At 43.2% G+C, this 14607-nt stretch overlaps 1 protein-coding gene across 1 annotated transcript in view; it reads right to left on the reverse strand.

Annotated features, from left to right (window-relative positions):
* Nucleotides 1-14607, reverse strand: part of DNAH10 (dynein axonemal heavy chain 10) — a 49735-nt gene that overhangs the window by 756 nt on the left and 34372 nt on the right. Inside the window, exons 53-73 of the mRNA XM_058851762.1 lie at nucleotides 14071-14252; nucleotides 13731-13867; nucleotides 12652-12869; nucleotides 12073-12294; nucleotides 11378-11525; nucleotides 10295-10574; nucleotides 9708-9937; nucleotides 8958-9231; nucleotides 8192-8296; nucleotides 7566-7720; nucleotides 6655-6809; nucleotides 6239-6422; nucleotides 5511-5711; nucleotides 4199-4408; nucleotides 3726-3821; nucleotides 2940-3111; nucleotides 2384-2515; nucleotides 1849-2060; nucleotides 1607-1774; nucleotides 1214-1394; nucleotides 92-237 (exon numbers count right to left, since the gene is read on the reverse strand). Of these exons, the coding sequence (XP_058707745.1) occupies nucleotides 92-237; nucleotides 1214-1394; nucleotides 1607-1774; nucleotides 1849-2060; nucleotides 2384-2515; nucleotides 2940-3111; nucleotides 3726-3821; nucleotides 4199-4408; nucleotides 5511-5711; nucleotides 6239-6422; nucleotides 6655-6809; nucleotides 7566-7720; nucleotides 8192-8296; nucleotides 8958-9231; nucleotides 9708-9937; nucleotides 10295-10574; nucleotides 11378-11525; nucleotides 12073-12294; nucleotides 12652-12869; nucleotides 13731-13867; nucleotides 14071-14252 (3808 nt within the window). The remainder of the gene's footprint in view (nucleotides 1-91; nucleotides 238-1213; nucleotides 1395-1606; nucleotides 1775-1848; nucleotides 2061-2383; nucleotides 2516-2939; nucleotides 3112-3725; nucleotides 3822-4198; nucleotides 4409-5510; nucleotides 5712-6238; nucleotides 6423-6654; nucleotides 6810-7565; nucleotides 7721-8191; nucleotides 8297-8957; nucleotides 9232-9707; nucleotides 9938-10294; nucleotides 10575-11377; nucleotides 11526-12072; nucleotides 12295-12651; nucleotides 12870-13730; nucleotides 13868-14070; nucleotides 14253-14607) is intronic.

Genomic DNA, 14607 nt, shown 5'->3' on the forward strand with positions numbered 1-14607 from the left:
TTCATTTGTGAGTGGTAATGATAAAACACAAGGCAGGGCCTGGCAGCTGGGGAGATGTGACAGTGGAAGGAAGGGAATTGAGGAGCCATACCTGGAGTCTGAGCCTGTGTGCTTCTATGGGAATGATCCTCAGGATGGGCAGCTCCACCACGGGGACACGGGGCTTGCTCTGGATAAGGCAGCCCTGCTCTATGTCCCAGTCTGCTCCTTCCAGGAACAGACCAGAAACGTAACAGCCTGTGAAGGCAGAAAATGCAACATCTGGGTAAACTGAGCTGCTAGAGAAGATCTAGAAGATCTTTTAAGATAACTGTTCCTGCAGTCCCTGGGCACTACAGTCATCACAAACACAATCTCAAACTGCAGCTGCACAGGGTGCAGTTTTCTGAGAGCTTTGTTTTTACCATCCAGCTGTATTAGGAAATCAAATTAAAGTCTCTGTTGTGCTACACGTGATAAACAGTAGCAGGAATAAATGTGATTTGCTGCCTTCCAATTGCCCAAGTGACAGAGAGCTTTGTAACTCCCCTGGGCCTGATCACTGGGTCACTGAGAGCAGGTGAAAGGTCAGAACAGTTGTTCTGGTACAAATTCCAAGTACAGCATTTAGATTTAACAAAAAAAAAAAAAAAAAAAGATACTTTTTTCCTCCTCTGTTCCCAATCAGAGCTGGTACTCAGAGCCTTGCTCAGCTGTTCCCTGTACCCAGCTTGTTTTATTTAGTTATTAGAGCAGTGCTAGTCATAGAGAGCTCCTAAAGAGATATTTACATTATAAATTATACATGTTTGTAGGTACTTTTTTCTTAAGTACATTTCAATGAATTATTTGTGACATAAATAGATTTTTACAAGCCTGCTGGGATTGGTAATGTTCTAGGCATAAAGAAATCAGTGTGTCTTTATATACATATATATATTTATATACAGATATATATATATACACACACATATATATAGGGAGCAAGCAAGGGGAAGGTGTAAGTTCAAATCCCTGCCTGTGGGTGGGAAGAGCATGCTCCATGCACACAGGAGCTCTGCAGGGACCAGAACCCAGCTACTTCCCAGCTGGAAATCATGAGGACTGTGAGATGCAAATCCAGGGCAAATGGCTGCCAAGGTTTAACCAAAGTAATTTAGTGTGCCAAGCAATTTCTTTCTCTCACTCTCTCTCTGCTCTATTATTTTTGCTAAGCAGTTATGAGAACACCTACCCTGAGCAGATGCTTCAGTGATATCTTCTGCTTTCCTGTACTTGGTTACCTCTGTGTAGAGGGTGGAGTGATCCAGGGGCCACCTGTTTTTCCTGCAGGTGGCTTGAACAAGAGCAGTCAGGTAGGACTCTGGAATGTGCAGGCCCGACAGCCACATCACCTCAGGCTCACCCTCGTTGACCTGCAGCCACAGACAGCGATGGGCAGCACCTGGTACTCACCTTACACTGCCCTTAGTGAGGAGCTGGGGTGAGTCTGCCTTGCATCTACAGTTATGCAATGATGGCACTGGTTCCAGAACTTACCTGAAGTGTTCACTGGTTTCTGCACCAGCCTGCACAGCACATTGGGCAGGTTAACAAAACAAAAGGCTGTCTGGGGGCACTTGCTTACCCAGCTGCTGTACTGGTCATATCGATCTCTAAAGAAAATAATCCAGTTTCCAAGTGTTTTGAGGGTGTCGGGGGCCAGCCGCCGCCAGATCCCAGGAATCTGCCCATTGAAGAGAGCCTGAGCCACGTCATCCAATTCACTGCTCATTCCAACTTCCCCAGCCAAGGCCTGGAACAATGGTAAGAGTTGTGAGGGCAGGCAAAGCCCAGCTGCTCCCTTTGAGTTGCTGTGATTTTACTTACACGTTGTAGCTCAGCCAACGACTTTCCCATTCGAACGATGAGCTTATTAAAACGTTCCAGTTCCTGCAACAGCACCACAGTCGTAGGGGAGATGTTTACTCCAAAACCTTTACGTATGTGGTCAAGATCAAATACTTGAGGTAATTTGTGTTCTATATCCTTGGCAACATTTGCAATATATTCATCTCGACTAATTCCTGCACCAGTTTCACCTGAAATGAAGAAATGTTAGTGAGACTAAATCCATATTAAATCTTCTGAGAGCAGGTTGAGAGCTGAGTCACCTTTTGGCATCAGTCTCCCCCCTCTTCTGCTGTGCCATTTTCCCACAGCCCTGCACGTCCCCAGCTGTGCCTCTGGGCAGGTGTTGAGCTGCTCCCAGCCTGGCAGGGCTGAGCTCCCTCTGCTCCCCGAGGCCAGGACACAGCCCCCAGCTCACTCCCCACACACAGGGGCTGCTGTCACTGTCCCCAGGGCTCAGCACTCGTCACTGGAGATTTCCTGTTCACAAAGCCAGTTCACACAGGGCACGCACCAGTTTGTGGCTGCAGCTCGAGCAGGTGAACCCACATGTCCCGCACTGCGTGCATGTAATACCCGATCTCGGCATTGGCGTGAAGGCCCAGGACCTCGGGGGTGTTGGAAAGTGGCAGAGCTTCTATGGCCTCTGGAATACAACCACACAGGCTCTGGTAACCCAGAACAGCACAGCAATTTTGCTATTGCTCTGCTTGAATAAAAAAATCAAATGCTAAACGTGGTGTTGGAGCAATGCACAGATCAAATAAACACTTCTAAACACACAGAGACTCCCCCACAGAAATATATCACTTAACAAAATTAACACGCTGCTTCACTGAGGGTTTTGTGGTTTGGGTTATTTTTTGGGTTTTTTTAAACACCCAGGGAGCTCAGTGACAAGCTCACATTCTAAAGGACTGCTCCTGTAAAGCAGTGAACTGTTATAACATTGCAATCCATACACCAGCAGTGCCTGGTGTTCTGTTCAACTTCTCACACCCAGCAGCAATGTCTGGAAACAATGTACACTGAAGCAGACTTCTGAATGCAGCAGGAGAAACATTTCTTACCAACAAAGTCATCTTTTCCCTTCCCTTCTGGGATTTTATAATCAATAGTGTCACTTTTATAAAAATGGAACACTTGGAATGTGTCAAACAGGAAATCCCCGAGGTACTCATCCATGTAGACGGTCAGGATGCGCCGGTCAAAGCTGTCGATTGCACGCCCACCATACATGACCTGGAAATCAGTGACATCAGTGTTACAGCACTGGCTTATGGAGCAGAAAATACAGTTTAAAAAAACCACTGAAAGGTCAAAAATGTTCTTTGCTTTTGCAGTGGCTGTAACACTGCCTTATGGATCCCAAGGACATCTCCAGTCCCCTCTCAGGGGGACAAGAAGGAAATATTTGGCATTGGTCTGGAGAGAGCTGATCTGGGCACTCTAAATCACCTATTTGATGATTTGTGGGCACCTTCCTGAGGCGCCAGATCATGCTCAGCTGGGACCGAGTGCTGCAAAGCAACATTTTCCTGCAGGACTTGATGTTGCAGCAGCTGCCAGTGCAGTGCAGCTGCACCAGTGCTGAGAACACACATTTGTACACCCCAGTGACACCCCAGCACTGTCCTCTCCCAGCACAGGCTCCCAAGGGCTGGCTCAGAATTAATTAAACACCGTTGCTCCCTGCTGTGCACACAGTGGCCCTAATTCCCTGAGACTGAGATTAAGGCCTCACTTAGGGCTACACTGGAGTTCCAAATCAGAAAAGATTCCCATCTTTACTTGATGCAGCCCATGCAGAAAGGAAACTTCATTTATCTGAATTGTTGTGGCATTGTAGCACTCACCTCCCCAATAAGATATTTGAGACTGCTCCAAGGGATTTGATCATCCTTTTGTTCAAAAGCTTTTGTCAAGTATGTGTTAAGGATTTCCATGCACACCTAATGAATTTGTTGGAACATGTGAGATAAAAAGTTTAATAAATCAAATATATATATTCATAGGTTTTATTTAATGCAGTTCTTGTTTGAAAACTATCAATTACTTCTTTCTGAAATAATTAAAGAGTTAAGTATAAATCCTCTCAAGAAAAGAAACCCATGAGAGAGGTAATAAAAACATGAAGGATTAGGAATCTAATTTTTAGCATCCCAAATTGACATTTTAGAAGATCAGGAGTCTACATGACTCCACAGAAGTAGAAAAAATATTAAGCAAAATCTAATTCTGAGAAAGGTCAAAGCTGGATAAATTCTGTGTTTTCAAAAGTAATCTGAGCTACTCAAGAATATAAGAGCCATTGTAATTGTTTTCTTACCTGGAAATCAGATTCATTAAAATCATATGGTACATTCCAGCCAACCTTCCCAAACTTCCTTCTCTCCTGAACCACAGCATGGAAAAATGCCAAGACGTAGACTAAGGGTTTAAAGGCAGGATGTGGGCACTCCTCTAAGGCTTCCTGGGGAATTTTGAAGTAGGTGGCTCTCATATTTAGTTTCAGACCATTAGGTGGTTCTGTAACAACCTATCAAAATAATTAGGGAAGCCATCAATTATTGGATAACTTGAGGAAAATAAATAAATATAAAAATATAAAAATAAATAAATATATCACATTAAGTAAGCTATGCAATGCAAGCTTGACATTTAAAGTTGTTTTCCAAATGTCTATCAAATAATGGATTTTTTTTCTTAAGTAAAGACATGAAACAGACCTTTTAAGTTTATCAAGGTAAACACCTATGCAAAGAGAACTCAATATTATTTTGGAATTAGTCATTAATATTTCTCATACTTGAATATCTAATTTACTGAAATATCAGTACTTTACACATGTTAATGTGCCCTATATCCCCACAGTAAGATGCTTTGACAATGTGGCTTTACTGCTGATCAAACTGCCAGAGCTGCTTCCTGGCAGCTTTTCCAAAGGGCTCTAAAACCTCAGTTCTCACTGCTCCTGGCAAGACCCACAAAGTGCAGATCTGCAGCCTTAAAGATCCACTCCTGCTCCCTTCCCACTGCAGGAGGAGTGGGAGGACAGCCCAGAGCTGCCACTGAGCCACTGCTTTCCAATTTGTGAAATGAAATAATTATGTTTACAGGACAGGGCACCACAACAGCAGGAAAGCAGCCACAGAAAAAACATTAGGGCAGAAGGCCTGTGCCTTCAAAATAATCAGCTCAGCTTTTAGTGATAAAAGCTGCAGCCTGAAGTAGCAGCTGGAAATCATTATCCTATTCCAACATCTGCTCCACTGGCACTGCCAGGCTGACACAGGCCTTGGTTCTGCACTGCAGCATCAGGGCTGACAGGACTATTTCTGTCTCCAGGCACTCCTCACTTGTGGCAGCATTTAAATCTAAAGACCACTTGTCACATTTCCAGGTTAACTCACAAACCTCTGCTTTGAAATAATTGCTGAACAGTTTTCTCCCAAAGGAAACATCCCAGTAAAATAAACAGGATGATGAAAAAAGGATTTGGCTTAAATAAAGACACAAAAAGCGAGTTCATAAGCCTGGGCCACTGTGCTGCACTCAGGCTCTTCCCAGAGGTGGAAGAGCCAGCCTGTTCTGCTGAGTACCAGTGCCAGGACATGCTCTCCTGGCTGGGGTTTCCCCACCTTTAAGGCCTTCTGCAGGATTCCAATTGGGAAGCCTTTAGTTGGGTCAGTCGTCAGCCAGAGGCGAAAGTCTTCGTGAGGCTCTGTAATTTTCTCCAGGGCCTTTTCCAGATGGATGAGCCACTTCACCAAAAGGTGACAGTTCTGCAACATGAGCCACTGTCCATGAACCTCTGCTTCCTCCAGCATCTGCAAAGCAATCTGAGGACAGGGAAGAACCATCTGTAACTCTCCCTTTTCTCTGAGAACGAACTGCCTCTGATGGGCTCGTGCAGTGGGTTTTCCTGCTGGGAAAGTGGTGGTCTAAATGAGGCTGATAGGAGTTCTCCCACTGGCTGAAATCATGGCAAATTCAATCAGCTGTTAAGCTCTGGACATCCTGCCTTAGTGTCCATAACAAAAAAGGAAAGTCACAGGGAAAGTAGGAGAGAGCAGGAGAATTTCCATCCTCCTCATGTCCATACGCAGCAACAATTTCTCATCACTACTTTTTAACAGCCAAAAATTTGATTCTGAATCTACCCTCACCCAAACCAGAACAGCAGCCAAGTCAGTCAAACAGCCCCTTTCATGTTCAGTAAAGTGTTATTCCCAAACTGACAAATCTATATCAGAGCCATGAGGTAACTCCTTTTAAAATGGAACAGACCTATGGAAAGGAAATTTGATCAGTCCCAGAGCATTAGGAGCATGGCTTGCTACGCACAACACATCCCCATCCAAGTTACCTCTTCTTGGCCTTGTCCCATGGCCAGGAATTTGAGCCTATCTGCTTTAAATTCTGTCCTCTCAGCCAGTTTCATGAGGTCACTGACAGGATCAGAGCCAGGACTCAGGATAAAAACCACAGGTGAAAGTGGGCTGCTCTGCTGCAGGATGGCATCGAAGCTGATCACGGGGGGTTGCACATACCTGGCAGAGGGAGAAGCCAAATGATTTGGCTGACTTGCACCGAGCAGCTGCCACGTGTGAACAGAGCCTTGTACACAAAAGGCAAAGCTCACCACGGATTGCACATGGAAATCACTCAGACAAACCCCTGCTCTGCTCTTCAGGCAAATTACAGAAGAATTGACAAAGCTGATTACAGCTCCAGCTCTGTGAGAGTGTTGAGGTTGGGATCTGAGAGAGGAGAGTGACTCACGTCTCGCCCATTGTCACTGTCACGTAGTCGGTCACTGCCCGGTACATCCGGTCCACGCGGAAACAGCGCAGCAGGAGAAGCTTCTGGAAGTCTGTGACACTGTCCTCATAGTGCATTGGCAATGGGATCTGCTCCAGAGCATCTGTGTCGTACCACTGGCAAGAAAAGACAGCACACAATGCAAGTGAATCCGGTGGCTCTGTCAGGGAAATTATTAGGAAAGAGAAAATCAATTTCATGAATGGGGGGCCAAGAGACACAACAAAACCAAAGAAAGTCAATCAGCTGCTGCAAGTAAATATTAAAAGTTCAGGTGAGGTAAAAACCCCAACTTTTTAAGTATAAAGTATTCAAGTCCAGAAACACATTTGTATTTTTACTTTATGTCAACTAATTCTCTTCAGATACAGAAAATAGCATCAAAAGCAAAAAGGTATTAACAGGTTGCTTGCAGGAAGATGTCTTATAAAGCAAGAAGACATGGAATGAAGCTAAAGGAGGAACAAAGGAAATCTGTGTTTGTCAGTAGCCTATAGAATTCACTGCCACAAGAAGATCAAAGCACAATTTAGCAGCACAAAAACACCACTGAAATGTTGACTGTCAAACAGAAAATTTCCACTGACTTCAACAGGGTAAATAACTCCTCTAAGGCATTTGACTAACAAATAAAAATTCTACAGTATACCAGGGAAGGTATTTTGGCCTTTTTTTTTTTAAATAATATAATCCTTAGTTCTTCTGCAAATAAGCCAATCTAACTGAGGTCAAGAAGCAAAGAAAGGCCTTGAGGGAAGAAGCCCACAGTGACATCTCCCCTGTGGGGTGCTGGGACCCATTGCATCACACTTGAACATTTAATACCAGAAGAAAAACTAGGAGAGAAAACAGCATTGCAAAAAAGCACGCACATTTTTCCATACATCTGGATTTTCTTCCACATCATCTGGAAGAGATTCAAATTTCTCAGGAAATAGTTCAGACAAGCGAATGAGGTCTTCCCAGCCTTGATCTGGAAGCCAAGCAAACGGTTTCTTTCGGGCACTCTTCTCCAGGGAAATATTGCCTAGGCACATTCAGAAACCACAGTCAGTGTCCATGGCAGAAATCCTCCAGGCATGACCACACACACAGTTCCTCTGCAGAGGAACCAAGAGGAAATTTGTTCCTGGAAGCACTGTAAGATTAGACTGGTCTGCTGAAGGAAAGATGGCATTTTACAAGTGCTTGCAAAAGCCAGAGTTTTATCTTTGCAAAAATCGTGTTACACAGAAAATAACTACAACATAGTCAGGAAATAACCACAATATATTCAGAAAATAACTGCAGATTACTTTCCTCATGTAACATCCTAACAATTAGCTGATGTGAAATAGAAACAGCAGGATCCCAAGTTTGTGTAACCCAACACAGTGCAGCTCCCCTTCTTGAGGTGCTGGCTCATAATAAATCGTCTCTAGTCAAAGATCCAGTTTCAAAAGATCTTTTAGCTATTGCTACATAGAGCTACATACTTACATACAAATATTCACTTTACCTTTCAAAAAGAACTCAAATTCTTCTTGTGGAACTCGGCCATCAGCTTGTTCTATCTTAACAGTCATATCAAAAGAGAACAGCAACTTGTGCTTCTCGAACAAGCCTACGTAAAAGGACATTTTCAAAAATCAGCTGCTAAAGCCTGTGGAACTGGAGCAATCTTTCAATCCACATCCTTCATCTGTTGTGGGGTTGGTGGGATGCTCCACCCCTGGAAATGCTCAAGGCCACTTTGGATGGGGCCCTCAGCAACCTGATCTAGTGAGTGGCATCCTTGCCCATAGCAGGGGATTGGAACCAGATGATTCCTAAGGTCCTTTCCGACCCAAACCATTCTGTGATTCTACAATCTGCTCAACCCATGAAGATAATAATGCTTAATAATGGATAATAATGGATAATGGATAATAATAATAATGGTTGGAATTGATAATTCTAAAGCCTGAACAATGCTATGATTCTGTGATCAGGAGGATCAAAGCTGGGGCTTTAAATCATGCTTGAACAGTCAATACGGCCCTTGTGAGCTCTATGGCTGCCTTTACCATTTTTAACTGTGTTAAAAAAAACACATTTCTGCAAGAGTTAGATGGGTAATGTGCAATGTTTCCTCTAACAGAAATAGCAGGGAGGGAAGTGTGAGCCAGGAATGGTGCTAAGACCTGAACACCACTGAATTCCCTCTTTAACATGAATCAACTGAAGTCAGGGCTTCACCTTTATTTGCACAGCACAGTCTCAGCCCCTGGTTAAACAGCACTAACCTGTGCAGCCATAGTTGTAGGTGTTCAAAGTCAGTGTATCCATGATGTTTTTTAACCTCTTAGGAAGGATAGGACTGGGCATGGATTTCCGAAGAGAGAATGCAAAAACCTCTAAGAAGGAGACCAGTGAGAACTGGTACATGATGTTGACAAATGCCATTTCAGCCAGCACAGAGAAGAGAATGGCCCCTCTCTTGGCAGCTGGTCTGTAGCCATCTCGGAGAAGGTCGATATCCGCCGCAGTCGTCTCAGCCAGCTTCAGTTTCTCAATCACCTGGGCAGACAGGGATTTTATACACCTGTAATTGCTGTACTGATCCAGAGTGAATCTATTATACCACAGTAATCAGAGCTGCTCAGTGCCTGCCTCTCTGTGTGACTGCAGAGGGAGTCTAGGCAGGGAACTCAAAAGGAGTTGTACAAATTATAAAAGTTAAAAGTTAGATAAAATTAATCCCACCCTGTATATTTATAAAAAGGCAAAGATTTACAAAAAAACATGGAAATAGGGTGGGAAAGGCCCTCTGGGGATCTTTAGTTCAACTTCTGCCCAAAGCTCCAAAGCTTGGTTATGACCACCACTAGATCAGGTCCAGTGTGGCTTTGCCCAGCTGTGGCCTGAAAACTCCAAGGATGGATTATTTTGCTTTAGAACTGTAAACAAACATTACTTTGGTCCTGTTAAGGACTTCTCTGAAGATAGACTACATCCTTTCATAGACACCCTTCCAAATAGCCCAGAGCTGGTACCTCAGTAGCTTTGAATTTTGTCTCTTCCAAGGTTTCCACCAATTCCACATTGTCCAACATGTTTCCTGTGGAAGTTGACAGTCCATGAAGGAGAGTGTCTTCCAGATTTTTCAGCAGGTTTTTGTTTTCACTTGTCTCCTGGATGAGACGTTCTCTCTGTTCTTCCAATTCTCTCCTTTCAAAACCCGTAATGACACTGAGCAGCTGATCCTCCAGGCCCTTGAGTGTAACTACAGGCACAACACATGGACAGAGCACAGAGTTTTATAAGCACAGGACAGTTTTTATACAACTTATTTCATCTTGACTCTCATTAAACTACAGCAATGCAGCAGAATGACCTGCTTAATGACTGTGTATCTTAATTCTACCAAAGCATCCTCACCTGACCAGTACAGGAAGAGATATTTAGCTCAGTTACAGATAAGAAGAGAGAAGTGAGAAAGACTTTCTATTAAATCAAATGTTGACTATAAGGGAGAGTATGATTTTTTTAGTTTCTCCAAGGTTTCAGACAATGACCCAGGCCCTAAATTTTCACAACAGCATAATCCCTACTTTGTTATTAAGTACACACTTGAGCTTACCTGTATAATTGATAACAATAGCTCTGCCAAACACAGAGGGAGAATACTTTGGGTTTGCTAACTTGGTGTTCAGGTACATTTTAAAGTTACTGTCATAGTCAATCTCTTTGTCCCCCAGGACAATGAATGCTCGCCCCTGTGAAACTTTGACATTCTTCTCTAAGACATTGTCTATCACAGGGTCGATGTATTCATCAACACTGTGCACCAGGAAAGGGGTTCCATACTTTATGGCCTGTTCTAGTTGTTTCAGGAAATCTGGGTCATTAAAGGAAGCCATCTGCAAGAGAACAATGGGAAAACATGAAAGGAGAACTGATATTCATACTGCTGAACTTTATTATTTTGCAGTAGCTGCCAACACTAATGAAGTTTGTTCTTTGCTGCTTTTTGTTTTTCCTCTCAGAGATTATATAAACTGCACTTGCACAAAGCAGTAAAGGTGGTTTTATTTCTGATTAGCTGAGAATAATTTCCATTTGGAAATTAACCTTTAAAGCTCCAGCTGTGCCTCTAAGTGTGTTTATTGTCCTGCATGGAAATTCCACCCTAGAGCTGAGATAAATCACAATCTACACCAGCCCTTTCTGCATGTGCAGACAGACTGAGAGAGCTGGGGTTGTTCATCCTGGAGAAGAGAAGGATCCATTTGGAGAGGAGACTTTATAGCACCTTCCAAAATCTAAAGGGGCTCCAAGAGAACTGGAGAGGGACTTTTGACAAGCACATTTAGCTATAGGACAAGGGGGAATGGCTTCAAACTGAAAGAGGCCCGGGTTAAATCAGATATTAGGAAGGAATCCTTCACTGTGAGGGTGCTGAGGCCCTGGCACAGCTTCCCAGAGCAGCTGTGGCTGCCCCATCCCTGGCAGTGTCCAAGGCCAGGTTGGACAGGGCTTGGAGCACCCTGGGATAGTGAAAGATGTCCCTGCCCGTGAGAAGGGGTGGAACTAGAAGGTCCTTCCCAATCCAAACCATTCAATAATTCTGTGATATATAACTGGTTCCCTATTCAAGGTGACAGATATTTATGCAGCTTTGAAAACAATCAGTAATGAGATAAAGCAATCTTCCATTCTTTACCCTCAGATCATTCTTTTCTTCTTTCTTCTTAATCCAATGCAATGCCTGCTGCTGTGGGTCAATACAGAGCGGGAAGCGGCTGGAATATGTCGTCAGGATGCCATTCTGGACAGACAGCTCATCTGGGGGCAATCCTTGAGAAACCCACCTGGGAACAGAATGGACCAGACCAGCCTGGGATGAAAACTCGATGGGAGAGCAGCACATTTCATTTGGCAGCAAAATGATGCAACTGGCTGAGCACACAATTAGATACACAAGGACACATCAGTGTCACAGCTCAGACTGACTCATTGTAATTGCACTACTCAAAGTACTGACTGTTGCCTGAGGTGAGCAATCCTGTGGTAGTTGATACATGAGCTACCTGGGCTTGGGTTTAATACCAAACCCATTGAAGTCAATTAAAAGATACCTGTTGGGTTATGGAAACATATTTTATAGAGAACTCCTAAAAAACTTCCTAGAAATTGTATTAGATGTGTCTGAGTTCAGTGAATGTCCCTGGAGTGTTAAGTACAACAGCTTGCTATAACAAATGACCCCTGTTAATTAGAAGGACATGAAAGTAAGATTCTCTCTCGAATGGCTGTGCACCTCCACCCACAATGCCAATTCTCTGCTACAGATTCAGCTCCAGACTCCCACTTTATAATGTCACACTCAGTAGTCCCTGGGTTCCTGACTGGACATACCTGCTGACCTCCACCTCATTGGTCAGGAGGCTCTCTAACTTAAATGGATGGCTGACAGGAATTTCTCGTGAGACAATATCTTCTTGCCACACTTGATAGAGCATTTCATGACGGAACTCCCAGCTGAAGGCTCCCACATAGCACAGAAAGGCAGCAGCGAGTAGACAATCTCCAAGCAACTTCACCTTTCGTATTTCTAATTCCTTGAATTCCTCTGTCCACCTGATAGAATTATAGGGGAGATTCTGTACCAGGAAGATGAGGTTTATGTCCAGAATTTCCTGCTACTTTAGATATAGGTTGAGACAGACCCCCAAATTTAGAATCAGTTTTCTCTTGCTATTATGGTGGCCACAGATCAACTGTTGATCAGATCAGCTAAGTTGATCTGAACCTTCTTCCATTTAATCTGTTATTTTCCAAGAGCCAGTGGACATAAGCTCAAAACAGATAATAGCTCTTCTCAGAAACAAACACCATAGAAAGCAACATTTTGAAAAATGCCTCCACCTGACAGATTTTACCCCTGACACACAAACCTCTGGTGTCAAAAACAATCCTCTTTGAATCCAGACTTACCTCTCATTCTCAGATTTCAAGCCAGCGATGAGCTTGTCAGCAGCCTCTAATCTTCTTTGCATTATCTCTGCTTCTTCTTGTAACTTTTGGTTTTCTTTTATTGCCAGCTCATATTTTTCCCCCAAAGATTTAAGCTCCTCCTGAATGGCAGCCAGCTCTGACTGTATCCTTTCCAGTTCCCGCTTGCTTAATTCGTAGTTCCGTTCTAGCCTGGCCACCTAAAGTACATTTTGAAGGAAACAAAGGAGTGTCAGAAGACAGAAGGATTTTGGAGAGAAGTATTAAGTTCTCAGATTTCTTCTGGTTATATCATATTTTTCAAAGTGTTCTGGTAATAAACAGTGTAAGCCAGAATAATTGACACTATCACCCTCCTCTCCCCATCCCAAACACACATCATGAACATGCAAAAAAAAACAACAAAGCAAAGACATCTCCCAGTTTTGTACCCACAAGGAATATTAAAGCACTGGAGGTCTGCAGGATTCTATGCTGTGACAAAAGGGGAGGTTTGTCTGCTTAATAGCAACAATATTAAGCCTCTAAAAAGAGTCAGACACATCATCTAGTGAATATACTTTCTCTTTAGTCAGTTGTATATAATAACCTTTCCTTGACAAAATTTCCCAGTGTCATCTGTTGGACATTAGATTTCCTTTGGTAATACAGCTGAATTTCCAGTCATCCTAGAAAAAGCTAATCAAAAGGTCTGTGGTTAAGGAACGTGGATTTAGTGTACTACTGACCTCTGCTCTGTCCAAATGCCATGGGTTTTAAAGTTTGTTTTTAGTAAACAGCTCTCAACTGTGTTTTTCTAAGCATGTTAGATTACAAAATTCCAACTGAACATGTTCCTCCCTCAACCCTCAAGCACTGGCATGGATGGCAGCATCCTGACACAACAAATGCAGTGATTTATGACTGACAACCTCCTCACTGCTACTGCAATAGCTCTCCTAAGCACCACTTTTTAAGCACTTCAATAGGGAAAGTGGACAGTCTATGAAATGATCAAGTATTATCTTTTCCATCATGATCATGTTTTGACCTTCTCTGAGTTTGATTCCAACACATTTTACCTTTTCTTCCTTTGGCTTGACTGTTTTAACTACATCACAGTAGGTCACCACTGCTTCAGCAAACTTCAACATTCCTAGTCCTGCTCTGCTGATAACTTCCATTTCAGCCCAGGTAGTATTGAGATTCTTTAAGAGAGCTAAATTTGAAACACAAAAACGTTGCAAGTGAGTTGAATGACTGTGCAAAAACCCTCAAAGAAATAACTTTTCCTACCAGCAGCATCAGCCAGTGCCATGACAGACAATAGGAAACATTTGTCACAATATTAAAGAGAGTCTGTTGACTGTTCCCATTAACAAGATCCTATATTCACTGCAAGTACCCAGAACAGGAATTCACCTCTCATAGCTTTCACATTGCTCCATGGAATTTCCCTAAAATCTGTCGTCAACAGAAGTCGCAGGAAATTTGTGTCAGCCATCATTGCTTTGGCATTCTTCCAGTTTTGCTCTTTGTAACCTCTCATTATAAGAATGCAGTCCAGGACAACCTGCACCTGCTTTGGGGGTGTTGCAAAGGACCTGGAAAACAGGTGAAAGAGAAGTGGAAGAGAAAAAAGGAGACAAAGCACATGATGCCAGATGTGGGTGCTTCCTGGTAAGAGAGGCATTGCCATACAGGAGCTTGTACATAAAACAAGCCACAACAGTGGAAAAGATAACCCAAGCCAGACAAAAATTATTGACTACTCAAAAGCTCAGAACCAATTCTTGTATTCAGACAATCTGATCCATGAAAAAGGATTTCAAGCAGTGGAAAGCTTACAACACAGCCTCAATAGTCCTTCCTAGGGCAGTGAAGCAGCTGGGGAAAAATCCAGACATCTATGAGAGAAAGAGAACTGAACAAGTGTGGCAGGAAAGGGCTGTTTTGGGG

This window comes from Poecile atricapillus, chromosome 16 (assembly GCF_030490865.1).
Source record: "Poecile atricapillus isolate bPoeAtr1 chromosome 16, bPoeAtr1.hap1, whole genome shotgun sequence".
NCBI classification, from domain to species: domain Eukaryota; kingdom Metazoa; phylum Chordata; class Aves; order Passeriformes; family Paridae; genus Poecile; species Poecile atricapillus.